The sequence below is a fragment of the Trachypithecus francoisi genome, unplaced genomic scaffold (assembly GCF_009764315.1).
Source record: "Trachypithecus francoisi isolate TF-2019V2 unplaced genomic scaffold, Tfra_2.0 Lachesis_group8, whole genome shotgun sequence".
Taxonomy (NCBI): domain Eukaryota; kingdom Metazoa; phylum Chordata; class Mammalia; order Primates; family Cercopithecidae; genus Trachypithecus; species Trachypithecus francoisi.
In genome coordinates this window covers 112580892-112608417 of record NW_022681473.1, presented here as the reverse complement: position 1 = coordinate 112608417, position 27526 = coordinate 112580892, and the positions used below count along the sequence as shown (strand labels likewise).

At 42.5% G+C, this 27526-nt stretch overlaps 2 protein-coding genes across 2 annotated transcripts in view; one reads left to right on the top strand and one right to left on the bottom strand.

Annotated features, from left to right (window-relative positions):
• Positions 1 to 13800, top strand: part of SIAE (sialic acid acetylesterase) — a 39918-nt gene extending 26118 nt beyond the window's left edge. Inside the window, exons 6-10 of the mRNA XM_033207567.1 lie at positions 283 to 392; positions 1273 to 1406; positions 9546 to 9703; positions 10677 to 10872; positions 12254 to 13800. Coding sequence (XP_033063458.1) covers positions 283 to 392; positions 1273 to 1406; positions 9546 to 9703; positions 10677 to 10872; positions 12254 to 12505 — 850 coding nt within the window. The 3' untranslated portion in view covers positions 12506 to 13800. The remainder of the gene's footprint in view (positions 1 to 282; positions 393 to 1272; positions 1407 to 9545; positions 9704 to 10676; positions 10873 to 12253) is intronic.
• Positions 13801 to 14798: 998 nt separating this feature from the next.
• On the bottom strand, positions 14799 to 26942 carry TBRG1 (transforming growth factor beta regulator 1). Its single transcript, XM_033207568.1, has 9 exons — positions 26546 to 26942; positions 24789 to 24859; positions 23891 to 24123; positions 23194 to 23330; positions 22757 to 22903; positions 19345 to 19442; positions 18661 to 18771; positions 18100 to 18242; positions 14799 to 17423 (listed from the first exon to the last, which is right to left on the bottom strand). The coding sequence occupies exons 1-9, from the start codon at positions 26693 to 26695 to the stop codon at positions 17278 to 17280; spliced, it is 1236 nt and encodes a 411-aa protein (XP_033063459.1). The 5' UTR covers positions 26696 to 26942; the 3' UTR covers positions 14799 to 17277.
• Between the last annotated feature and the right edge of the window lie 584 nt (positions 26943 to 27526).

The window sequence follows — 27526 nt, the reverse complement described above, 5'->3', positions numbered from 1 at the left end:
CTCAACAATAAAACACTCCTTCTCTGTGGCTTTAATTGCTTTAGAAATTACCTTTAATTACCATAGAGAGCTGACCGATACACTTATTTTGGGAATAACCTGGAGGTGAAATTCAGAGAATATTCACATGTTTTCAAGAGAAAGAGTTTCCATTCAATTTTAATTCTGTGTTGCTTTCATCAGAAGTTTGCCACAAGTGAAAGGGGATAGATGCCCAATTAGGGACCCTTATGTGATCAATCACTGGCTCTCTGGTGACACTTGTGCATCGTATGATTTCAGGTCCGTTCCATATAATTCTGTAACTGGTCCCAGTAAGCACTCTGTCCTCTGGAATGCCATGATCCATCCACTGCGCAATATGACTCTGAAAGGGGTGGTGTGGTACCAGGGTAAGTGTTCAGTGTACCCTTTCTCCATTGTATCAGATAGCGTTTGCTGTGTAACACAGCACTCTAGAATGTAGTGGCTTAAAGCAACAATCACTTTATAATTTTATTCAGCTCACTGTTCTATGGGTTAGCAGGTAGTTTTTTTTTTTTTTTTTTTTTTGAGGCGGAGTCTTGCTCTGTCGCCCGGACTGGAGTGCAGTGGCCAGATCTCAGCTCACTGCAAGCTCCGCCTCCCGGGTTTACGCCATTCTCCTGCCTCAGCCTCCTGAGTAGCTGGGACTACAGGCGCCCGCCACCTCGCCCGGCTAGTTTTTTTGTATTTTTAGTAGAGACGGGGTTTCACCGTGTTAGCCAGGATGGTCTCGATCTCCTGACCTCTTGATCCGCCCATCTCGGCCTCCCAAAGTGCTGGGATTACAGGCTTGAGCCACCGCGCCCGGCCAAGCAGGTAGTTTTTATGTCTGGGCTGCTTCAGCTAACTCCTGCTTGGACCTCTTATGTGTCTTTGCCCACCTGGCAGATTGTCTGCTGACTGGATGACCTAGGATGGTCTCTCCTTAGATGTATTGTCTGGGGGCTGTTGCAACATCGTTCTGAGGTGGCCTCTTATCCTTTAGCAAGCCAGTATAGACTCATTTGTTGTTTATATAATAGTCTCAGGATTCCAGGGTCATCAGGATTGGGCAGACCCCAAACGTGAAGTACTTTTCAAGCCTCTGCTTGTATCACATTTGCTGATGCCCCATTGGCTGGAAAAAGGCCAGTCCAGAGAGACCGTGGGAAGACCACTACCTCAGGGCATGGAGAGAGGGAGGAGAGTAATGTGCGGTCACTTTTGCAGTCTACTCCAAACTCCCCTTACAATTTGGACTGTTTTTAGGGGAGTCCAATATAAATTATAACACGGACCTGTACAATTGCACATTCCCTGCACTCATCGAAGACTGGCGCGAGACCTTCCACCACGGCTCCCAGGGGCAGACAGAGCGTTTCTTCCCGTTTGGATTTGTCCAGGTACGATGTGGGTAAAGGCTTCTCTGTCCGTGTCAACACCTGTTCCTGCGTTGAGAGGAAGACGTTTATGGGCATTGGTGTGGGGATGTGCTATCCAGATCTCTTTCCTGGAGTTCATCTTCCTTTTTCGCCCTCATAACGTGCTGGTCAAGAACTGAATGTAAGGCTTACTTCATCACAGTTCACTGATAGGACAATTAAATCTTCAAAACAGTTGATAAGTAACTAATATTTCTTTCTTTTTTTTTTATTTGAGACGGAGTCTTGCTCGATTGCCCGGGCTGGAGTGCAGTGGCCGGATCTCAGCTCACTGCAAGCTCTGCCTCCCGGGTTCACGCCATTCTCCTGCCTCAGCCTCCCGAGTAGCTGGGACTACAGGCGCCCGCCACCTCGCCCAGCTAGTTTTTTTTGTATTTTTTAGTAGAGACGGGGTTTCACCATGTTAGCCAGGATGGTCTCAATCTCCTGACCTTGTGATCCACCCGTCTCGCCCTCCCAAAGTGCTGGGATTACAGGCTTGAGCCACTGCGCCTGGCCAAGTAACTAATATTTCTTATTAAAAAAGGATTACAGTTTCATTGAGGAAATATTAAAAAGATAAGCAAAAAAGAAGGTAAAAACATTGATAATGTTCCAATCCAGAAATAAGCAGCTCTCTTCTGCTCATTAATTTTTGAAATAGATCTGTACTATATCTTGCATTTTTCTCTTTAAGTAATATTTCAATTAGAGATAAGTAGTAAACACTTTTTTCTTTTTTTTTTTTTTTTTTTTTTTGAGACGGAGTCTGGCTCTGTTGCCCAGGCTGGAGTGCGGTGGCCGGATCTCAGCTCACTGCAAGCTCCGCCTCCTGGGTTTACGCCATTCTCCTGCCTCCGCCTCCCAAGTAGCTGGGACTACAGGTGCCCGCCTCATCGCTCGGCTAGTTTTTTGTATTCTTTAGTAGAGACGGGGTTTCACCGTGTTAGCCAGGGTGGTCTCGATCTCCTGACCTTGTGATCCGCCCGTCTCGGCCTCCCAAAGTGCTGGGATTACAGGCTTGAGCCACCGCGCCCGGCCAACACTTTTTTCATGTCAATAAATATTAATCTTCGATGCAGTTTGTAATGATTGTAGAGTCTGAAATATGGTTATATTGTAGTTTATTTAACTAGCTCTCTATAGATTGGGCATTTAGGTTATTTTAAACATTTTGCTTTAATAAGCTTTGGCATGTTTATTTTCCTTGTTGCTCATTGCATATATGCTTGATTATTTCCGTAAGGTAAATACCAGAAATGAAATTTCTGGGTCAAAAGGTACACCTTGATAAGGCTTTGAACATGTCCCCAGATTTCTCTGTAGAAATTCATGAATTTGTGTGAATTGACATTCTTAGCAACTGTCTGTGAGAATGTCCACTTCCCCACCCCTTCCCAGCATGGTGTTATGCCTTCCACTCCCTGGGATCCACCATGCTCTCTCACTCCCAGGTCATTGCCTTGCTCCTTACCTTCCATACTTTCCTAGTTAACTTTAATCATCCTTTAGGTCTCAGCCTACATATTAGTTAGGAAGCCTTCTGTGACTGTCCAGAGTCTGGGGGAGATGTTCCCTTTCTCTCTACTTCCCCTTTTTATTTGCATGAGGTTGCCTGTGTGACTACATTTTTCCGGGTCACACTTACATCCCTAGTATGCGTGTAGTTGATTGGCACTCATTAAATAGTGGCTTCACACGTGAATGAAAAAAGATAGCAAGAGAAACCATACATTTAATTAGAGATAACTAGTCAGAAAGATTCTGCTTTCAGCCTTGCATAAAAAGAATAAACATATTTGACCAAGTTCATAATTGCCTAGCCTCCACATGTTCATATGACCTACACTTTTTAGCAGGGTGGTAGTGCTGGTTTTTCTAGAACATAAGAAATCACACAAGTAAGGTGATATAAAAACAATGCCCATCTTACAACATGACAACAGAGTAGGCTTTACTGTGTAAATGGGACATCCATGGTCCCAGACGCCTACCTCTGCACGCCCCACAGATGCCTTCTCACCCATCCTCCCAACTCCCCTACCTTGTCCTTTTCACTGTACCTTTTTTTGAATATTTGTATAGACCTTTTCCTTAAAAGACCTTTATGATTATTTTCTTTCTTCTTTCCTACATTTGTCCTGACTTTGAAATGAGATTATTCTGCTCATTATTTTCAAAGTAGCAGCTCCTGTCACCAGTTCTGCATCCCTGTTGGTGGAAACTACACTTGGGCCTTGAACGTACTTTTTTCTCCCTTGGCCTGTGCTCGTGGTGATTTGAGTATGACTTTAGCCAACTCAAACCGAAAGTATGTGTCAAATGCTTATTATATGCTGTGAATCTTGTGAGGTGCTAGAAATATAGCAATCAGGCCGGGCGTGGTGGCTCACGCTTGTAATCCCAGCACTCTGGGAGGCTGAGGCGAGCGGATCACCTGAGGTCGGGAGTTTGAGACCAGCCTGACCAACATGGAGAAGCCCCATCTCTACTAAAAATACAAAATTCGTCGGGCGTGGTGGCGCATGCCTGTAATCCCAGCTACTCTGGAGGCTGAGGCAGGAGAATCGCTTGAACCCAGGAGGCGGAGGTTGTGGTGAGCACTGCACTCCAGCCTGGGCAATAAGAGCAAAACTCCGTCTCAAAAAAAAAAAAAAAAGAAAAAAGAAAAAAAAAAAAAAAAATATAGCAACCGGAAAGACCTGGTCCTTGTACTTATGCCTTACAATTTAGTGAAAGTCCCTTAATCTCCAGGCTTTCACTTTATTATCGCCAACAAAAACATGCTGGTTACTAGCGGAAGTCTGGAAATATAAACATATCCCTTCGAAGGGAAATACCCAGCATGACAACATAATGGTTCGGACTGAGTCTGCGCGAGACTAACTGCATTCAGATGCTAGCTCTGACACTTCTGGAGCTCTATGATTTTGAACACGATATTGAACTTTTGTTATTTTAAATATTGAGTGAGTTCATCCATGTAAAGCCTGGAATATACCAGATAATGTTAGTGTTGAATATTGTTGATAGAGAAATCAGAAGATCTGGAGGGACAGTTGGTCTGTAAGGAAAGAGGAACTGGCTTCATTGAAGTGCTAAGAGTGAAATGATGGTTGCAGTGACTAGAGTACAGCTAGAGATGGAGGATGTGAGCTCCATGGAGAGACCAGGGCTGGACACGTGTATCCCAGACTGGTTAGTAGAAAGGCCACCTGGAACCTGAGAGAGAAAGAACAGGAGGCTAGGGGCTGGAGTCCCAGGGAGTGTGGTTTTTAAACCGGGATTTGGAGGAACCGTTGAACATACCACAAACTGCAGCATGTTATTTGTGAGCGTGGCCAGCTTTATATTCTTTGGCTGGTCTACGCCTTTATTAGCCGCAGTATTTCTACCACCCACTGTGGGAGACCGATTAGTGCCCCCCTGTATCTCAGGTTAGGAAAACCGGAATTTCATTTGGGTGTGGAGTACGCCGGTGCCCCCATGTGGCGAATTTATAGTAGTGCAGTCAATGAAAGAGTGAATTGCTGCAAGAATTCTCAGCAAACTGCCATTTTGAGAAAATTCCCTTGGCTTGAGGGGCTGTTATTAGCATTGCTCCCTGTTGAGCTTCAGGCTAGTTTTTTACCACAGTTCTTTCCTGTGACTTGTTACTGTGATCTTCATTATGACCCTGGCTGGCGCACGTGGTTCCACTTTGTCTTCTGGGTGTTGTGTGGAAGAAGTAGGGTGACTTAATAGATTTTTTATTCCCATTTTCTAGTCTTCATGAGATTCCACTATGAGGCTTCAGCGGCACCTTTTATCATTTCCTGTGTTAAAGCTGATTTGCCTAAGAGAATTTTAATAAGAGAATTGGAAATGGCCTATTAGTTCCATATCATATCCAAGGCTCCTTTCTGTTATTATTGCAACCTCTCCGTGTTCTCCTGATGATTTTCTCATCTTTCTGGAGCAACTCAGAGAGCAGAAAATATCCTCTATTCAAAGTTGCATTTGGCCACATTCGTAGGGATGATGTCAGGTATTTTCTGGGCTGTGTGAGTAATAAGGCTGGGTGGAACAGTCTGTGTAAAATGCAGTCCTCTGATGGGGTCAGACATTTTGAAATGGAGTCAAAAAAAAACAATGTTGTTGCTGGCCCAGACTGCTTCCCAGTTTGTGGTTTGACTTACAGTTAGATCATGGTTTGTAAAAGAGAGATAATAGGTTGATGCCTCTCATTGGCTGGAACTGGTGCTAAGAATAAGATGCTATCTAAATCAAAGGACAGGGTGATCCGAGTAAACATCAGAAAAAGAAGGAAGAAATAGTTGGACTGCATGTATCATAGTAATAGTAAAGATTTTTTCTGGGAGCCTCTGTGTTTTGCAGGAGTAGGAGTATATCAACTTTCCGTTTAGATGAAAACAAATCCTGTTAACTCACTCTGCATTCAGAATCTGACCACTTCTCACTACCTTTACTCTTCCTACGCTAGTCTAAGCCACCATCATCTCTCCCTTGAATTAGTGCCTCCTAACTGGTCTTCTTCCTGCTTCTACCTTTTTTTCTCCTCCTTTAGGATATTCTCAATATATCAAAGTGACCCTCTGAAGTGTAAGTCAGGTCGGAAGGCTCCAGTGGGTCTCCATGTGCTGAGGTCAGCAAGGCCATACATGACGTGCCCCCTGCCCGCATTACCCGCCGACCTCACCTCTTAATTCTCTCTGCCTTGCGTATGCCACTCCAGCCACACTAGCTGCCTTACTTTTCTTTAAGCACGCTAGGCATACTACCGTCCTGGGGCCTGCCATTTTCTTTTCCATTCTGCCTGGAAAGTTCTTTTCCCGCTATTTTAGTTTTCTATTGCTGAGCAAGAAATGACTGCATATTTTGCAGCTTAAAACAATACAACACACATTTATTATCTCAGTTTCTGTGGGTGAGATGTCTGGGCCTGCATGGCTCAGCTGGATCTTCTGCTGAGGGTGGAAGTGAAGGTGTCAGACAGAGCTGGGGTCTCATCTGAGGCTTGGAGTTCTCCTCCAAGCTCATGTGGTTGTCGGCATAATTCACCTCCTTGAAGCTGTAGAACTCCTGGCAGCTTCCTTCTTGATGCCAGCAGGGGAGAGGGCTGGCTTCTAGACCCTCTTTGAAAGGACTCACCTGATTAGGTCTGGCTCACCATGGCACTCTCCCTTTTGATGAATGTGAAGTCAGCTGACTGGGGACCTTACTTGTAACATCTACAAAATCCCTTCACTTTTGCCATATACAACATAATCACAGGAGTGATATCCCATTACCTTTGCCATAGCCTATTAGTTAGAATCAAGTTACGAGTTCCCCCTACCACAAAGAAGAGAGGATTGTATAAGGATGTGGCTCCCTGTGGGTCATCTGCCTAACATACCCGGATATCCTCATAACTTCTCGCATCTCCTTCTAGTCTTTGTTCAACTCTGACACTCTCTCCTCCTTCCCTATTGTATTTTTCTCCAGTGCACTTGTCACTTTCTCATAGGATATGTAGTTTACAGATCTATCTTGTTATTCGATATCTCTCTGCACTAGAGTATAAGAATGGGAAGGGATTCTTGTGTTTTGTTCACTGCTCTATCTCCTAGGCTGGTATTAGTGCATGACACAGAGTAGGTGCTCAGTAAATATTTGTTAAAAGCATGAATAAATAAATGAGCTGACTGATAATATATGAGCTGTGGATCCTTCACAGGCTCTTTCTGGAACAATATTATTCCCCAGATATTCTGGTGCTACTTGGATGCCTGAGATGCCACACAGTTAATTCAGATGCCGTGGCTTCCAAATGATGGATTTTACCCTTTCTCTTGTGCCCCACATCCAGTTGGTGACTGGTTTTGTCAGTTATTATTATTTCTCATCATCCCATTCCACTACTACCTCTGTAGATGAGACCTTTGTTTTTGTGTCTAGAATATGATAATAGCTGCTTAACTCATCAGTCTCTGTGTTAAGTCCTTTATTTTTTTTTATTTTTTTTTGAGATGGAGTCTCGTCCTCTTGCCCAGGCTGGAGTGCAGTGGCACAATCTTGGCTCACTGCAACCTCTACCTCCCAGGTTCAAGTGATTCTCCTGCCTCAGCCTCCCAAGTAGCTTGGATTACATGCATCTGCCACCACTCCCAGCTAATTTTTTGTATTTTTAATAGAGATGGGGTTTCACCATGTTGGCCAGGCTGGTCTTGAACTCCTGCCCTCAGGTGATCCACCTGCCTCGGCCTCCCAAAGTGGTGGGATTATAAGCGTGAGCCGCCATGCCTGGCCTTATTTTGTTTTTTGTCAGAGTCATTTGTATGATCACTAGAACAATCTTTTGAAATGGTCCTTTGATCATGTCAATAATTTCAGTGGCTCTGTAATTTCTTAATTGAGGTGAAATTCATATAACATGCAATTGACCATTTAAAAGTGTTGAGTTCAGCAGCATTTTAGCACATTCACAATGTTTGCTGCTGTCACCTCTACAGTAGTTCCTTATTGCTTAATACGAAAGTATCAACTATACAAACACTTGCCTTGCTGTCTTTCCAACTTTGTCTTTCCTTCACAAATCCTCCAGTCCAGCTGGATTGCCCTTCTCTCAGAACGACCATTCTCCTCCCCACCTTTGCATCTTACATGCTTCTAACATGTGAAGTGTGAGCAGTACTGCCTGGAGTGACTCCTCATATTTTTGGTGCCCATTTAATTTGTTTTTATGGATTCTGAGGCCATGTTTTCCTATAATAATAATCTTTGCCTGTTCTAAATGTTTAGTACTTGCTGTCTGTGGCACTAATTTAACATTTAATCCATACTATTTTATATGTTTATGAAACATAAACCCATTAAACCCTTATGTTTATTTCTTATGTGTAGGTCTGTCCTCCTCAACAAAGCTGTAAAGTACTTGTACCAGTTAGCTACTGCTGTGTAACAAACTACCTCAAAACCCCCTGGCCTAAAATAGCCTTTCTTGTATAGGTAGCTCTTATTTGGGGAGCTGCGGTTTGGGTGATTTGGCTAAGCTGCAGATCTTTAGGCTCTTTCAGACCGCTGTGGGTCAGCAGGGGAGCTCTTGTCCTTCTCCAGGGAGCAGCAGGCTAGCCCAGGCACGTCCTTCTTATGGCAATAGCAGCAGTGCAGTGAGCAAGTGAAGCCATGTGGGGTCTCTTGAGGCCTAGGCTAGGAAGTGACACACCATAATTTCTGCTTCTGTCTATTGGTCAAAGCAAACCACATGGCTGAGCTTAGAATCAAGGGGTTGGGAAACATACTTGTCCTGTTAACAGGAGGAACTGCAAAGCCACATGGCAAGAGGGTGTGGATACAGGAAGGAGTGAAGAATTGGGGTCTTGGATGCAATTTAGCACGTGCTCAAGAGATTTTTCTGTGCTTCCCTACAGTGCCTAGCCCTGTCTTGTATACAGATGTATCAGTTATCTATTGCTTTGTAACAAGCTATCCCAAAACGTAGGGGCTTAAACCATCAGCCATATTTTTTGCTCATGATTCCTTGGGTTGGCCAGGGTGGGGCTCACCTGGGATGGCTCACTTCTGCCCTGTGTGATACCAGCCAGGTTTGCTTATGTGGCTGCAATTTGAACTGGAGGATCCAGAAATCCATATGACTGGCCCCTTATCTGTGATTGCTGGAACACTAGAGCCTGTCTTTCTATGATCTTTCCATTTCCAAGGCCCCTCTCACTCCATAATCTCTCCAGCAGGGTAACTGGACAGTGTTTACATGACCAGCTCAGGGTTTCAAGAGAATGAAATCAGAAGGCAAGGCCTCATAAGGCCAAGACTCAGGAGCTGTACAACATCATTTCTCCTGCATTCTATGGGTCAAAGCAAATCCCAGATTCAAAGGGAAGAGAAACAGACCCCGCTGCTGAGGTGTGGCAAAGTTGCATTGCAAGAGGGCACATGGGATGAGAGGGACTGTTGCAGCTGTCTGTGGAAAGACACTGCCACAACAGTAAGAATTTCAGTAAATACCTGTTGAATGAGCATTTAAATGCAATGAGAGAAGCAGAAGCAGAGTCTGCCAGTGAAAAAGACTCCAGTTTGGGATTCTGATGCAATAAAATTAACAATGTCTCTGCTTTCTAGTTATCTTCAGATTTGTCTAAGAAGAGCTCAGACGATGGATTTCCCCAGATCCGTTGGCATCAAACAGCAGACTTTGGCTATGTCCCCAACCCAAAGATGCCCAATACTTTCATGGCCGTAGCTATGGACCTCTGTGATAGAGACTCGCCTTTTGGCAGGTATGATTGCTTCTTGGGCTTTGCATGAACAGTGTGTGTTCTTTGTAGTCTTTCACTCTGATGTTCACAGGTGAGGGGCAGATTAGACTGAGGATTGGCACTTAGAATCACGTATGCTGGGATGTGCTGCAGATGTTTGCTGCAGTAACAACAACAAACATCTCAGTTCTTTGATGCACCAAAAGTTTATTTCTTGCTCACTGTCTATGTGAAAAGAAGGTCCACAGAGACTTTGCTCACTGTAGTCATTCACAGACCCACAGCAATAGACGCTCCAAGTTGACCTGTGCTTCCACAGTCATCTTAAAGTCTCCTACTGGCAATTCAGTGCTTTCACACAAGTCATTTCTGCTCACATTGCACCGGCCGAACCAAGTCATAAGGCTATGGCTAACTTCAGTGACAGCAGAAATGGAATTCCAGCACTCCTCTGGCCGCAGAGGAGGAATACTGGGGTATCTGTGATCAGCCCCAGGGAACACCGCACAGTAACTGTAGGATGTGAGGGGATTTCACATAGGAAATAGACTCCAACACACAGTGTCTGGATTATAGGGGGAACTTGATTGATTTATTGAATAAATGCATAAAAGCTCTAGGGAACCAAATAATGAACAGTTTATTCAGAAGAAACCTGACTTTTAGTGGTTAGGAACAATCTTGAGTTAGTTCTCTTAGGTTAGTTCTGGTATCTTTCCTTCCTCCATGTCTCCCTCCCTCCTCCCATCCCTCCCTTTATTCCTTCCTTCCAAGCCATCTATTGTTTCAAGGTTTCCAACCCATAGAAGGCCCAGAGCTCCATCTATGGCTACCATTCACCATTTCCCTTAAGCTGACTAGCCACTGATCACGGAGTTCAGTCAGCTTTATTCTTACTTTCATACAGGGTGCTTTGCATAATCCTCCTTTTTAAAAAAATGTGGTTATGGTTGAGTTTAAACCCAAAGTTCTCTACTTGTTCCTCATCCTGTAGCATCCACCCGCGAGATAAACAGACTGTGGCTTATCGGCTGCACCTGGGGGCCCGTGCTCTGGCTTATGGTGAGAAGAACTTGACCTTTGAAGGACCGCTACCTGAGACGGTAGAACTCTTGGCTCACGAGGGGCTGCTCAATCTTACATATTACCAGCAAATCCAGGTGCAGAAAAGGGACAACAAGATATTTGAGGTGAGAAGAACAGCAGAATCAACAGGGTTCATTTTGTGGTGGAGTCAGGATTCCCTCCACACTGAGGCCATCTCTTTTGTCATAACATTACGATGCGGCAGGTCTTGGTTGGTTGGGGCTGAGCTTATTTCAGAGCCGCGAATAAACAGCTGTTAATTCAATAGCTTAGAGGCACTTTTGACAGACAGGACAATCAAAAAAGGGAAAACAAGTCCATATTAAAATGGACTTTAAACATTTTAAATTTCCTTTTAAATGTTTTCTCCCAGAGCAACCATTTTGCTAGGGCAGAGCCTATAGCTTTATTTGTATGTTACCTGTTGAAAGATCCTTGCTCCAGAAGATTCACTTCATCCTTGGGTGTATTTTTTGTTACACTCTCCTAAATCCTGACATTCTCTGAGTTGAGGTTCTCCTTTGAGAGGCTTATTCTTAGGTATTTGTAACTTAGTGTGACTTATATAATGAGACTCCTTCTAATACCTAGCAGGGGTCATTCTGCTGTGGAATTGGGGCCATTGATGAAAGAGGTTATTTAGGAGTCCCTGATAGTTGAGGGTGGGGCGTGGAGGCATTCCTACGTGGGACATTTAAATGAGTGACTTTGGGAATCCTGAGGCCTTAGGTTGGGAAGGGGTGTGTGAAAAGAATGCATTGGAGAAGAGAAAAGAATATTAAAAGCAAACTTTTAACTACACAGTTTATCTAGGGCTGCTGTTTCTGAAGTCCTAACTACAGTATCCACCTGCCTCAGATGCTTGGTTGGCGCTTACCCCACTTAGCTTCTTTCCACACTGGGTTCCAGGTGAATTGAGAAGTCTGCATTCTGAGCTCTTCTCTTTTAGTCAGTTGCTGGTGGTCTGCCCATCATGTTCCAGGACAGAATTGAACCTTTGGGTTCTGGATAATTTGTATTCCCGTTTCTGGATTGCCTTCTGGCTTGAGATAGGCTTCGTTATCTAGAGTTCCTTTATGCCCCTTCTTCATTCTGCAGCTCCTTTGGGAGTGCCAGAGAGCAGCAGCAGCAGCTGGGCCACTCTGTTCACTTAAATTCCTGCCTGCCTTGCTGTTTGGCAAGAGGGATCACCCAAAGAATGTTCAGGGGAGCCTTCCCTAAATGCCTCATGTGATCATGCTTGTCTCCCTCAGCAAATGTTTTATTTATTAAAATTATATATTTAATCACATGAACATGTATTATCAACCTGTGGCTGTACTGACTAGATCCAAAGTGGGCTCAGGTTTCTTCTGGTTACTGTAGGAGTAGGTCCTTGGTGATGAGCGTCTCCTTTCCTCCCATCCATTCTGTCTGAAAGAGCAGTGCCATTTCTTAGAAGACCCTTCTGACCTAATCATTCCTATTTTATGGCTCTCTTATTAGATCTCCTGTTGCAGTGACCATCGATGCAAGTGGCTTCCAGCTTCCATGAACACCTTCTCCACCCAGTCCCTGACCCTGGCGACTGATTCTTGTCACGGCACCGTGGTTGCTCTCCGCTATGCTTGGACCACGTGGCCTTGTGAATATAAGCAGTGCCCCCTATACCACCCCAGCAGTGCCCTGCCAGCCCCTCCCTTCATTGCTTTCATTACAGACCAGCGTTCCGGACGTCAGAGCTATGTTGCTAAATGACTGTTTCAATATGATCAGAACTTACATATAAGGATGGGTCCTTCAGATTTTAGCATTTAGGAGTTTCAATAATAACCATTGCTTTTAAAGGAAATTAATAGAAAGCCTCATTGAATGGCTTCCAGCTAGCACATGGCTGTTTCTATATTCTGATGAGCCCAGGCTGGTAGGTAACGAAATGCTTGCTTAGTTAGTCAAAGGGTCTGTATTGGACTAATTCTGAACTACAGACAAATTGGATCTCAATGTCATTCACTTCCCTCATATTAATGGGAGTGAAATATCTAATACTTTTGCTCCTTGTTATCCAGAGTTGTGGGATCTCAGGATTGGAAGATTTTAAAGGCCGCATAGGCCAGCTAGTGTTCATGTGTTCTTTTTTTTTTTTCTTTTGAGAGAGTCTCGCTCTGTCGCCCAGGCTGGAGTGCTGTGGCCAGATCTCAGCTCACTACAAGCTCCGCCTCCCGGGTTTATGCCATTCTCCTGTCTCAGCCTCCCGAGTAGCTGGGATTACAGGCACCCGCCACCTCGCCCTCATGTGTTCTTTACAAAATTTCTGACAGGTGGTTACTGAATCTCTGTACGAACTTTCCATTAAAACGTTCCAAGTTTTTCCTTATGTGGAACTGAAATCTGTCTCCTGTGAAACTTTACTACTATCAGAGTCTTTCAGATCATTGAAGACAGATCTCTTTGTATTCTCTTCAAGCCCAAACCAATTCTGTTCCTTCAATGTAAATAATGATAATATGAATGTTTAAGAAATAAGAAACATGTAGAGGCACTTTGGGAGGTGCTAAGTGACTGCCCTAAGGAATGAAAAGCAAGGGCCAGGTGGGAGTAGCCCAGGGAAGGCACTTGGGCTGCCAGGAACAGGAGGGACGGGAAACTCTGGCTTAGGAAAACATGAACATAGGGGCAACAGAGGCAAATGTGTTGTTCGAGTTAAATATAAATCTCAGGCTCTTTAAAGGTAAAAGGTTTAAGGATAATCCATTTGGAAGAAAAGAGGGAGGCTGAAAGTAAAGCCACATGACAAGCATATAGAAAAATAATGCAGATGATACAAATATGAAAGAGACCCTTTGTGTTTATTATTAAGAATCTTAATGCAGTTTACTGATGGATTAAAAACAGTTAACGGTGCCTGAAAATTATGTTACCTATTGGAAGTTGGAAATAAAAGCATAATCACTAGTGATGTGTATATATTTGTATCCAGTCAAAACTTGCAAATTGTCCTTGAAGCGTGTGAAAAGGAATAAGAATGCTATCTATGGGTAGCTTTCCTCCCCTTAATGTGAAAAATGAGAACTAAAGCAAAAAGCATCACTCACTCTACATATACAATGTATTTTACGTAGTGTAAAAAATATGGTTTAGGTAGTGAATATATTAATGAAACCATATGTAAATTTATTTTTAGTGGCTGAATAATTTAAAACATTATGTGGAATTCACTGTATTTCCCCCAATTTAGGAACTGTTTACTGTTTGAAAATGAAATTTATAATCACTCTGTAGAGTGAATGATGGTTTTTGCTTTAGTTCTACCCCTCTATAGAATTCCAAGGGGTTCTGGTGTAGCTCCAAACAGCAGGAATAACTTTGTCAGTGCCAAGATTTTATTTAGTTAAAAAACAAAAAATCTGCACACTTTACAAGGAACTTTGGCTCCCCTGAGGACTTCCTAGCATTCATTTCCTAGCACTTCAATTCATTCAGTTAACTCCTGTTGCCCATGTTTTGACCTCTCATGCATCTGGCCCCATAGAAACCATGAACCTCGTAACAGATTGATGCCTGAGAAAAAGTCAATCTACCTGTCCACTCCTCCACCCCCAATACACATACTCCATGGGCTGTTCTAATTCAGGGGCAGCTAGAGGTAGCTAAGAACTCTAAGTCCAGGTTCCTTTCACCTCCAGGAACCTAGAATACATAGTGTGAAAAATGTGGTTTAGGCAATGACTATGTTAATGAAGTCATGTACATTTATTTTTAGTGGCAGAATAATTTAAAACATTATGTGGGAATTCACTGTATTTCCCCAAATGTAAGAACTTTTTAGTTTTAAAATGAAATTTATAGGCACTGTAGAAAATTTGGACATTAAAGTATAAGCAAGTAAAAATCACCCCCAAATTCATCATTCAGAGAAACTATTTTGCTGAACTGTTCACTTGAGTTATATAATTTTGATTTGAGTTATACACTACATATTATTTTGTAATCTGTGTTTTTGACTTCCTTTACCAAAATAATTTTCTTATGTAAATACAGATTTAGAGTGTTTCAGTTTGTGGAAGCCTCATTTATTTAACCAATTTCCTATTAATGGACATATAGATTTTTTAAAACAATTTTCTACTATTAAAATAATACTGTAATGAATATCACATGCAAACATCATACCACACTCGTCCATACCACATACTATTTCTTAGGGTCCTTAACGTGGAAGGGGATAAATATATATTTAAAATTTTGATATCTACAGCTTAACCCTCCCAAAGGATTAAACAACTTACATTCTCACCAAGGAAGTCCTTTTGTTCCCTCACCCTCATTGACACTGGATGTTGCTAAAATAAAAAAAATCATTAACAATCTGACAGATGAAAAGATAGTTTAAGTATACTATGGCAGTGTTTTTCAATTTATTTTATTTTTTTTTGAGATGCAGTTTTGCTCTGTCGCCCAGGCTGGAGTGCAGTGGTGCGGTCTCAGCTCACTGCAACCTCTGCCTCCCAGGTTCAAGTGATTCTCCTGCCTCAGCTTCCCGAGTAGCTGGGACTACAGGTGCCCACCACCACGTCTGGCTAATTTTTTGTATTTTTAGTAGAGACGGGGTTTCACCGAGTTAGCCAGGATGGTCTCAATCTCCTGACCTTGTGATCCACCTGCCTCGGCCTCCCAAAGTGCTGGGATTACAGGTGTGAGCCACTGTGCCCGGCTTTTCAAGTTTCTTAAATCCATGATCCATAGTAAAAACATTTTACACATATCTCCATACAAGTATATGTATATGTGGTGTACGTACACACTATAGTTGTATACACATTATAGCTGAAAAAACAGTTTCAACCTTTCTCCATGTGATGCATTCCAAAAATGGTAAATGTCTTTCTAAAATGAGGCTCTTTTAATATGGGTATTACTCAGGCTGTAATAGTGGGAAAATATTTGTTATATGAAAAAAGCAGGATGTATCATTTCTGTGTTAAGTGCCAGTATGCACAAGCAATTTATGCAGAGAAAAAAAGAAAAACACATTAATATTTTAAGCAATCCCCTTCCCACCTGATTCGCTATGATACAAATGTTGTTTCTTTTACGTTGTAAAATGTATACAACTTATAAAAAAACTATACTCAAAATCATAAGATAGCAGTTAACTTAGCTTCTGAGTTTACACTGGCCAGTGTGGCGTGCTTTAAACGCTGCTGCCTGATCCCTCCCTCTGCTGGTCAGATTTATTACTATACGACACCAATCCCATTTTTGTTGTCCTCAGTTGGCAATTATGAACGGTAGGCATTAACCGTTTCCTTCTCACCACTCCATCCCCATTCTTCTACTTCTGGGTCCTTTTGTCCCTCCCTTTCCACACAGCCCCTGGCAACCTGGTGATGGGTACCTAAGGCATCCCCAGGTGGTGCTGAGTTGTTAGGTGATCCAGTGAACCTCTACCTTAATGCCATTAACAGGGTCCAAAAATCCAGTTGCACGGAACACGGAGTTATATTACTACCTGGCTAAGGAAAAGACAGGACTAAGTCTGTTACCGAGGATGGGACTCACCCCCAATTACATGTGAATTTGTGTTATCATATGGTTTCAACGTATTGAGCTTTAAAAAGCACATTCTCTGAGGTGCGATAATGAAGGGTTAAAGAAGGATGTGCAAAATGTGAAGAAAAAGATGAACAGTGTACCTTAGACTGGACTTTCCATCTTGAGTTTAAGCAGAAGATTGGATTTTGATGATACTGACATGAAAATAAAGCAGCAGCCTGGGCTGCAGGGGCTGGGACTTGATATTCCTTGAATTAGGATCAGAATCGAGAGGAGAAGTTTGTCAGAATCTCCCTATCTCCCTCGTCAGCTGCTGCTATAGACTTAATGTTTATATCTCCCCAAAATTCATAAGTTAACTCCTAACCCCCAATGTGATGGTATGGGGAGGTGGGGCCTTTGGGAGGTGATTAGGTCACGAGGGCAGACCTTCATGAAGGGGCTTAGTGCTCTTATAAAAGAGACCCCGGAGAGCTGCCTTTACGTGAGGACACAGCAGGAAGACGGCTGTCTAAGAACTAGAAAGTGGGCCCTCACCAGACATTGAATCTGCCAGCACCTTGAACTTGGACTTCCCAGCAGCCAGAACTGTGAGAAATAAATTCATGTTATTTATAAACCACTCTGTCTATGGTATGTGCTGTAGCAGCCTGAATAGACTAGACAGCAGCTCTCTATCACTCTTGTTTGTAAGAGGCTGAAGTTGACTCTACCTCAGGCAGAGCTAAGCAAAAAAGATTATATCCTGATTACAACAAGATGAAAATAAACAGAATTGACAAGAGAAATTTATTACTAAAAATAAAGCAGCTGAAATTTTTCCCAGGGAAAACCGTCACCACAGGACCCTCCATGATGAAATATGTGAATATCTTCTTTACTTCTGAATTGCTTCCTTCTTCCTTATACCCAAAATTTTAGTTTAAGTTAAATTAATCACGATGAAAACGATGTGGCATCTGATCCCTTCTTGTTCAATCTGAAGACTGAATTGGGCTACCCTGTGATGGAGACTTCAAGTGCTGCAGGTGAGTATCTACCAGGGGTTCATGTGTCAGGTACATGGGCTGGTAAGAAGACACAAAGGCTGCAGGCTGAAGCTCTGGGAGGTCCAAGGATCCTGGGGAAAACAATTCCTTAAGTTCCACTGCTGCTTGGGAGTCTGAGCAGACTGTTTTGGTCAGACACATACCTGTCCTTTCAATCAATTCCTTAACACCCTTGCATTTGACAGCTCAATTTTGCCTTTGTTATGATAGGACAGATACTTTTACAATGAAAACTGGTTGAAACAGATTAAGTGACTTGCCTAGGGTTATATAGTATATTAGGCAAAGAGTGAGAATTTCAATTCCATTTTTTAACCCAGGATTTTCCCTATATGACCCCAAAGCCTGAACCCTTGATCACTCCACTCATTTGTGGGAGGAATTCATGGAACACAGGCAGGGCCAAGGCCTTGACCTGACCCCACTGACTTCGCTTGAAATGTTATTCCCTGCGCAGTAAACTTTCCCCTGGTGTTCTGCTCCAGTCTTGCTTAGCTTACAGAATAAGCTACCTTCGTTTCTGGGGTACCCTGTCTCACTATGATCGCAGGTGCTCCCCATGGCATCTGTGAGTAACCTCGGAAGCTATGCAGGCCGCAGGTCCCCCTCTGACTCAGCACTCTGCAAGGCTGATTCCGTGAAAGCTTTTATCACTCAATGTATAGATATTTAGGGTACTCAGCTATGCGTGAAGGTGGGAAGGTAGCCTAAACACAGTCAATTTTCAAACCAGAAAGGTAAAGATACCTGGCAGAAGGGGATCATTCTGATCTTCATCAAAGGTCTGTCTCTGAAAGGCTTCAAAGCTCATAGCTGCATCATTCTCTGGAAGCCCCTCAGGTAGCTGCCCGTCTCCAGGTTTGCACACATCAAATTTCACCCACTGGTAACTGCAGAATCAAGGGAAATCACCCTTGAGAGTTATCTGCTAGACATAAATACCCATTCCTACCTCCAAAGGGATCAGGTAATTTTTCTTTATATTCCTCCCATCTATATCTAAAACACATATTAGCTAACAAAAACCTAAAAGAAACAAGCAGGCCTCTTTGGTGACAAATCATTCTGCGAGATTTCCCATCCCTTTTGCTCTCATGGTACACACATAAAAGAGTCATAATCAGTGAACAGTGGAGTCCTGGCTCTTGCTCACCTGTCCAGTAGGCTAAGGGGCCAATACTGAGCCATACTGGTTGAGAAGCAGGCAGGATTTGGACACAGCAGGTGAGTGAACAAAGTAGTAACTGCCGGTCCCTGGCTGGCTGATCACTGAGCTTTTCTCAAGGGAATGAATTTGACCACACTTACTTGATGCATTTTCGAGCTCCTGGACAGCTCTGGATCAAGTTTTGGATGGCTGGATGAGAAAACCCAAAAAAGTCAGCTCCAGCTGGAAGCAGGTTAGGCATTAGTTTCCCCCTAAACAGCAGAGGGATAATTTTAGTTTGAGAGCTTAGCGGGAGATGAAGATGGGTTTAAGAACAGAATAGTGGTATGAACAAACAGGATAAGCTTTCTTGACTTTGATAATGTGGAGGCTCTAGTTGGTACGACGTCAGGAGGCTCCAGGATAGGTTTCTATAAAAGGAGGTATCTCTACTCATTAAAAGCAAGAGAAAAGGTTTCACTGTACCAACAGTGATCTTTTAGCCTGTTTTCAAGCTTTTTTTTTTTTTTTTTGAGACGGAGTCTCGCTCTGCTGCCCAGGCTAGAGTGCAGTGGCCGGATCTCGGCTCACTGCAAGCTCCGCATCCCGGTTTACGCCATTCTCCTGCCTCAGTCTCCCGAGTAGCTGGGACTACAGGCGCCCGCCACCTCGCCCGGCTAGTTTTTTTTTTGTATTTTTTTAGTAGAGACGGGGTTTCACCTTGTTAGCCAGGATGGTCTCGATCTCCTGACCTTGTGATCCACCCGTCTCGGCCTCCCAAAGTGCTGGGATTACAGGCTTGAGCCACCGCGCCCGGCCTGTTTTCAAGCTTTTGGTCAACTTACATAGTAGCACTTATAGTCCTGAGCAGTTCTGCATGACAAGCATCTGCAGAAGAGCTGACGACGGCATTCTGGGGGTCATCTTCAGGAACAATTTCAAACTGAGAAGGATAAACGAGCAATGAGATCAATCCTCAAGAAGGAAGGAAAGAGGGGCATACTACTCTATTTCTTTACTCTGGAACTTGAAGCTGCTGTATACCATCTTCAAAAGCGACACAAATCCTCTCCTACAGGGCTGCTAAAAATGGAAACAAATCCAAGTACCTAGAGAAAGTCCTTTGACTGTTTCAGTTCTACCCTTCCTGGTTGACGGCTTTCCAAAAGTGAGCATTTAATTTCTTATACACCTGTCTAATCCACTTACTTATATCCTTAAGTACAAATACAAATGGTATTTTAAAAACAAATGAGATCACTCTCCATGTAATCTTTTAAGTCAATTTTACAAGATCTAGGAGAAACAGGCTGACTACAAACTGCCACTTCATTGTATTTGCTTTCATTTTGAATGTTAAAATATCTTGGTTATATTAATACAAAGAAACTGTTGCATCGAAATTATACTAATTCTGAGGAATTTTTGCCAAGAAAATATTTTTGTAACAAATGTAACAAGTTAACTAGCTGATTTAATTATTTGTCCAATTTTCTATAAAGCTCAATGATTTTTTTGCCAGGAAAATATTTCTGTAACAAGTTCTATCTAGCCAATTAAATTCTTTGACTAGTTACAAAGTTCAGTTAAACAGTTTCTAGTTCTTCAATGTTTACTTCAGTCGAATTAACCTGAACAGGATTAACTTATTTTCTGTATAATTTTTTAGAATGATATTGAGCACTACTGATTTCTAAAAAAAGTCAAACCAATTTTTACTGAGTATAGTTTCTACTACTGTTAGTTTTCTTCTGTGGTTATTATTTCACTGGATTCAATTTCCTGTGTCAAATTTTAGAGATCTGTCAATTTTGTCAGTAATAAATACTCTTGTGAGTAGTTTCAGTCAATGGTGGTTTTCTTATTTCAACCAATGGCATATCTTGCCAGGTTAAGAGTCTAATGTTTTATATTTATTTCTCAGCTAATAAATGAAAACATTGTGAGCAATTAATTTCTTTTTTTTCCTTCTCTCTTTTTTTTTTTTTTGAGACGGAGTCTTGCTCTGTCACCCAGGCTGGAGTGCAGTGGTGTGATCTTGGCTCACTGCAAGCTCCGCCTCCCAGGTTCACACCATTCTCCTGCCTCAGCCTCCCCAGCACCTGGGACTACAGGTGCACGCTGCCAGGCCTGGCTAATTTTGCTGTGAGCAATTAATTTCAAATAGTCCAGGACTGCTCTACTGTTTAGTATCCATCATGTCAATTTCAATTATTTTTGTACTGAAATTTCTACCTTATTTGAGTAAAGAGCGTTAAAGGTAGAAATGTTATACTTTAGTCTTGAAGATACTTCCTTGTTAGTACTAATGTATAAATCTACTTCATTCTTTTAATTGCTGTACATACAAGGGTGGATATATTTTACTTAACCATTTTCTCATAATGGGTATTTAGGCTATTTCTAATTTCTTGCTATTGCAAATACTGCTACAATGTACATTGTTACATGTTACTTTGTTCACATTTGCACATTTCTCTAGGTGCAAATATGTACCTAGTGCAGTCTAGATACTAGACTATCTAGACATATTCTGGGTCAAATGACACACATATTAAAATTGTTGATATTGCCAAGTTGCCCTCCCAAAAGACTACCAATTTTCACTCCTACTAACGAGTACTCGTTTTCCTCCACCTCGGCCAGCACTGGATATTATTAATCCCTCTGATATGTGCCTATGAGCAAAATAAGATCTCAGTTTTGTTTTATTTGCATTTCCCCATTTACTGATGAGGCTCACACTTTACCATCTGCACTGTTTCTGTGAAATGCCTGTGGGTTTTTTTTTTTTTTTTAATATTGCTTTTTCTTACTCTACAGGAGCACTTTATCTGGTATTAATACTTTGTCATGCATTTGCTTCCTGTTTATTGCTCGTGGTTTAACTTTGATCCTTGTGTCTTCTGCCATTCAGAAGTGTTTACATTTTTAATAGTTAAATATGTTATTATGTTCCATTATGGCTTCTAAGTTTCATGTCTTGCTAATAAAGAAAGCCTTTTCATCTCATCCTAAGATTACAAAAATTCTTTTACATTTTCTTTTAACATATTTATAGAATATTCAATAAAGCTAAAGTAACAAAAAGTCATATTGACATGTATAGACAAATAGATCAATAAAAAGGAATCATCTGGAAACGGATACAAGAATTACATATATTTAGTGTGTGTGTGTGTATATATATGTATATATATGTGTGTGTGTGTATATATATATACACACACACATATATATAAAACAGCTGCTTGACGTTAGTTGGAACAAAATTTGAAGCTAGATTCCTAGCTCACAAACCTAAAAATAATGTCCAGTTAGGTTAATGACCTAAAAAAGAAAACTAAAAACTCCACAGATTCTTCTTTTTCAAAAACGTTTTAGCATTTTGTTTTTCAGAGACAATTAAGAAATCGGCTTGTCAATTTCTACTTAGGATTTTGACTAGATTTGCATTGCATTTATAGATGTATTACACATATGGTATACTGTTACAATAATGAGTCTTTCTAAAGAAACTATTGTATAATGGAGGTCATGTGAGCTCTCAACTATGCCTAACAGTGCTCTGATAGGCATGATGCAATATTATCTACAAGAAGTCAAGCCGTTTCAGGGTTCTCCCAGCTTCTGCTCAAAGGTTCCTTACCTTGCCTCTACTTCCTTCTACCTTACTTTCTAGTGACCTGTAACTTCCTCAGTGAAGCTTAGAACTCTGAAAATGGTCTTTTTTTTGTTTTTCCCCAACAATCAGGAGATGATGGTTGGGGAAAATGAACTGTCTCACATCTTAGCACTGAGAAGGATGAAAAAAGGTATTTAGTAAGACTAGGATTTAAGACTCTCAGGTCCTTAGGAGTATTTGCAGCCAGAAACTAATATGCAACTTCTTTGCTAACTCCATCTTGGTCCAACTTGACATGGCAGTGTATCAAACTAATCTTCCCTCTATTTTGGCCTGTACCTCACACAAGTAGGCTTGATCAAGCCTCACAGAGTCACAAAGTCAGCAGCTGAAGTAGCATGGTTCAAGGGAAAAGGGCATCAGTTTTAGAATGAGACAGACAATAGACTAACATCCAAGCTCAACCACTTATTAGCAGAGGTGCGACTTAGGGCCAGTCACTTTTCAGGATCTTGGAATTACCCAAACGGTGATTACATGTATCTACCTTGGAAGGTGTCAGAACAGGTAATACATATCCTGGCATAGAGAAGGTTCGAAAGACAAACAATGGCTATTATTAGAGGGGGTACCTGAGGCTGCACACCACCATCCTTGATATGACAGGTATATAGACACTTCTGGTCTGGGCACTTCATGCTGGCATATATTCGAGTACTGCAGTAGCCCACAGGGTAGATGGCACTCTCATCATGAAAGCCAGGTCGGTCGGTGATGATCTATAAAAAACATTCCCCCAACCTGGGATTGAGGTCACTGAAGAATTGAGAAGTCCAGTTTCCTGTGGTAGCCTTTAGAACCACTTTGGGGCTGCGAAGAGTGACAGATCAAAGACAGAGAGTAGGCTGTGTAGCAGACAACACTGACCTGGGTTTGCAGGGACTGGAGACATTCTGAGGTTGGTATGGATCAGCAAGGGGCTGCTGCTAATGGGAACAGGGAGGGAAGGCTCAACCCCATTCCCATATTTCTCTGATTCTCCTCTCTAAATATCGCTGGTCTCACTCACCTCCCCCAGGCTATATACTGTTAGACCCCCTAGTCCGATGGGGAACACAGGCCGTCCTGAGGGATCCAGGGCAATGGGCTGAACCAGCTTGCGAGCACCTCCCTCCATTTTCTTTTTCTTGCATGTTTTCTTCAGAACTGAAACGCAAATCTGGGGTCACCCACTTTAGGCCCCTCCCAATGTTGAAGGGAAGGGATAAATGTGCATGTGAATGGTAAGGGCAGTAAGCCAATCCTGGTTTCATATACTTACTGAATGGGCACGTGGGGCTTTCGCCCAAAGCCCTGAGTATCTTTCTAACCTGCCCAGATTACTGCTTAGGAGCTAAAGGCCTTATACTTTTTAAGGCCTCTCATTTCTTTTGTAAGATCAGAAATTTCCCAAGCCAGCAGTGTGCTCCAAAGGCCACCTAGCCCATTTCCCTGCCTCTAGGAAAGACTAAATGGAATGCAACCTAGAGAGTTGGGGGAAGGGCAGAGTCTCAGTCTGCTCCCCTTGCATTTAACAAAGACTAGCTGGAATTTCTCCACCCAAAGTGGCTCTAATACATTTGACATTTGTTTCTCAAGGGCTCTTAGGGCTCCTTAAGAACCAGATGAGACTGTAAGTATATCTGTAGCTGTGTCTGTCAGTTAGTACCAGGTCTGTCATTAGTAGGTGAGTCACTGGGACAACTGATATCATCTCCCCAAAGTACCTTCCAGTTTGTTGTTCTCTTTGCCTTTTTCTTTTTTCTCCTTCTTCGATTTCTTCCCAAATGGTTCCTCAGCCCCAGTGCTGGGCCCTGAAATAGGCCCAGCTCCCTGTATAGTTCCCACAGAGCTGGCCACACCGTAAGTCAGGGGCAAACTGGAACTGTGGGAAGGAGCTGCAGCCTGCACTTCCCCTTCAGTTAGAGCCTGAAGCTGGAGGAGCTTCTTTAGCAAGTACCTGAGGTCAGGAAGGAAAGGAGCAGAGAAATGAACTTCCAGATTGTCTCAATTCAGTATTTTACTCAAGTACTGGGAAAAGCCAGAACTGTACACAAAGATTACTATGATCATAAAAGAAAGGTTCTTATTAGACCCTCTGAATCATAAAGCCCTGGAGGATAACCAATACTTCAAGAGGCCAAGGGTAAGAACTGTAGCTTATCTCTTGCATCTGGACGGTTCCTCTACTTTAATGTTGGATGGTGTTAGGCTTCTGAAAGGCACATTATTTACAGATGTATATATACCCATTGTGCTTTAAACAGAATAGTATGTACAGAATAAATATTTGTAGAATAAGAGGCAGTTGCTTTTATCACATGGCTTCTATAATTGGGCCATAAGATTAAATAACCTTAACAAGATTATTTATTAGATGTGGCAAGACAGCTTTTTCAGAAAGATGAGTAGAAGAGCTGTCTCATCACGTAACTTGAGCTGGCTCAACGTAATTTGGGTGTGCAGGAACCAGTGCCATAGGTTGTAAGTTTCTCTGTACTTGATCAAGTGGCCAAGGGGCTGTGCAATGTGCATAAATCCCACCGGGAAAAAAATCTCCAGAGCAGTAACACCATTATGAATCACCAAAAAGGTGATGCTGAACACAAAATGAAGCCAGCTCACCTTCTTTCTTCTTTTGCTTTAAGAAATTTTTCTTCAAGACGAGCAATTTCATCACAAATAGCAGCATTTTCCTTTAAGTAAAAATTTGAATATAATCATATAAAATGAATAAACAATCACATTATTATGCTGGGAAGAGGATCCATATTTTAAACCAAAAAAGTTTGTATTACTGAGTGAGAAGAAGGAGCTATTCTATCTTGTGACAAACTATAAATAAATCCATAGGTAAAGGTAGTCAGGTTCTACTATGGGCAGGGTAGCTATGTAATTTATTATCCAATCTGGGACACCTTTGAGTGAAAAGGGGGTACTATTAATGCTTATGCCAGAACAATATGGTAAACCAGGACTCTACTGGGCAAGCCAAGATTAATGGTCACCCGAATTAGTATAGCCTTTGGCACAGAAAAAGGCATACTGCTTAAATCCACAGATGCTTAAATTAAATACTATAAATATGAAGACTATCTATTCTCAAGTGCCTCAACTCTTGAGAAACTTATAAAGCCAGTCTAACCCAAATAGAGAAAAACTGGACAGAACAAATTCAAATTTAGGGTGTAAAATTCTTAAACTTCATAATCTACTTATATGAATTCAAGTATTATCTTTTTTTTTTTTTTTTTTGGTAACTGATGACTCAGTCTATCTCCCAAGCTCCAATCCTGAAGGGAATGATGAATCTGAATGCTCCATAGGTGGAAACTCAAATTCTCAATGTTCAAAACATCCCTTTTTCTTCACAAAATCTTCTTTATGTATTTGATGGAACCAACATCCTTGAAATAACATAAGTTCCAAGCTTTAGGTACCTTTGACATATAGGGGATAAAAGAAAGGGAACAGTCAATCAGATGCCAAGTTCTCTTAGTTCTACTTTTCTTGTTTCTCTCCAGTGCAAATAGCAAGCAATGCACATAGCAAGTGCTGAATAAGTGTTTTTGGAACGTGTATTCTAATTTCTAAACTTTTCCTTATGCTTCCAAATATGCTAAGAGATGTTCAAGCTTTTGGTAGAGAGAAGAGATGAACTGTTGACTTGGATGTGGGGGGACATTTGAGGACTCCACCCCTGTTTCCAAGCACTGAAGCAAGCCAAAATATTCTAATATACAGTTATGGCTGGCAAGCTATATTAAGTTTATTCATTCAATAAATCCAGTGCTTCTACAATAAAAGAAAGGAAGAAACACCTGGAACACTCAAAGGTTAGAGGGGGGAAATTACTGAAAGTTTCATGTACCTCTTTGGGCAAGGGGGCAGTTATGTGGATGTGAGGTGCTCAGAAAATAGTCTGTGTACTGGAAGTCATAAAATGGAATCAGGGTTATTTAAGTTGGAGTCAGGACTCTGACACAGTACCCTTGGGCAAATCATCTCTTTGGGCTTCAGTGTTCTCATTTTACAAATAATGCCTAATTCTCAGGGCTGTATCTCGAGAATCAAATACATTTCCTAGAGTTCTGCAGTAATAACGATGACTAAAATTTATTGGCACGTCTTTTAGGCACCAAGCACTTTTCTTTGCTCATTTAATATTCATTATTCTGCAAGGTAGTTACTAGCTCATCTACAGATGAGGACACAGAGAAATCACGTAATTTGTCCAAGGACACAAGGCTAACAAGTAGTAGTGTATACGGAAAAGCCAACACTATATTAATACTGTCATCCTGGGAAGGGGGAACAGCTTGGGAAAAGATTTTGTGAGGGGGTCTCCAGGCAGGGACCGGCTGGACGCGGGTCAGACTCACAAACACAGTGGCCTTGGCCGCTTTGCGCAGCCGCAGGTACTTCAGCCGGTACTTCTCGTTCTGGCTCTTCTTCGGGAGCTTTTTCATCCTGGCCTTGCTGGACTGCAGCAGAGCCCGCGGGTAGGAGGCGAGGCCGTCCAGCAGGCTCATGGTCCAGCCCCGCTACGGGGGCCCCAGGACGCTGCCGGCATCGGATCCTAAGTCGGGGAGCGGGCAGGAGCGCTGGCTTAGTCTGTTCGGGGCTAGCGGAATCCTGCCTCTAGGAATCTAGCTCTCCGGGACGTTCCCAGGGTTGGCCGCAGGGCCAGAAACACCGGCAACCGAACCGGCTCCCAGCACCCAGCGCCTCCCAGCACTTCCGTGTCTGTCTTGGAAGTAAACCCTTCCCGGAAGTTACGTCCTGGTGTCGGCAGCGTGTAACTTCCGGGGCAGGGAGAGTAGGGTGGTCTGGGCGGTGCGATCCCGGGCGCCAGGAGGAAAGACAGCTGGGGGTGAGTGCTGGTTGAGGAAAGGAGGGCGGGCTGGCGGCTGGAATCGGAATCCGGGCCTCGGGCGTCTGTGTGCTTAGCTGAAGGGTACTATAGTTGAACTAACGAACTAACAAAAATCTTACCAACGCTAGCTGTCCTTCACGCTCCCCGGGCGGGCCACTGCTTTTCAACACGTTTATCATGCTTCGTGCAGACAGGCTTTCCCAGACTGTCTGGGAAAGAGTCCCAAGTGCTGGGACTCTGCTTCTTTCCCTGCTTCGTTCCTTTCTGTAGCTCACAGAAATGTGTTTGCAGGGCCTCCTAATGCTGTGATCTTCCTAGGAGCTGGGAACACAGTCGTGAATAGGGAGGAAGGCCTTGGCTCTTTCTAGTAGGGAAGATGAGAGATTGAACACGCAGTTTTAAGACTGTCTCTAAGTAGGCACTCAGTAAATGTTTGTCTAGTAAAAGCAGAAGTGTATTTCTGTACATAATATGTACATTTATATGG

Bases quoted from the DNA above. Each gene is read 5' to 3' on its own strand.
- TBRG1 (XM_033207568.1), bottom strand. From the start codon at position 26,695: ATGAGCCTGCTGGACGGCCTCGCCTCCTACCCGCGGGCTCTGCTGCAG. The intron at 23,331-23,890 runs GTACTTTGGGGA...TTTGCGTTTCAG, and splicing joins AGAGAACAACAAACTGGAAG to TTCTGAAGAAAACATGCAAG. The intron at 17,424-18,099 runs GTATCTTTACCT...TGTTTTCCCCAG, and splicing joins GAATGATCCCCTTCTGCCAG to GATCCTTGGACCTCCCAGAG.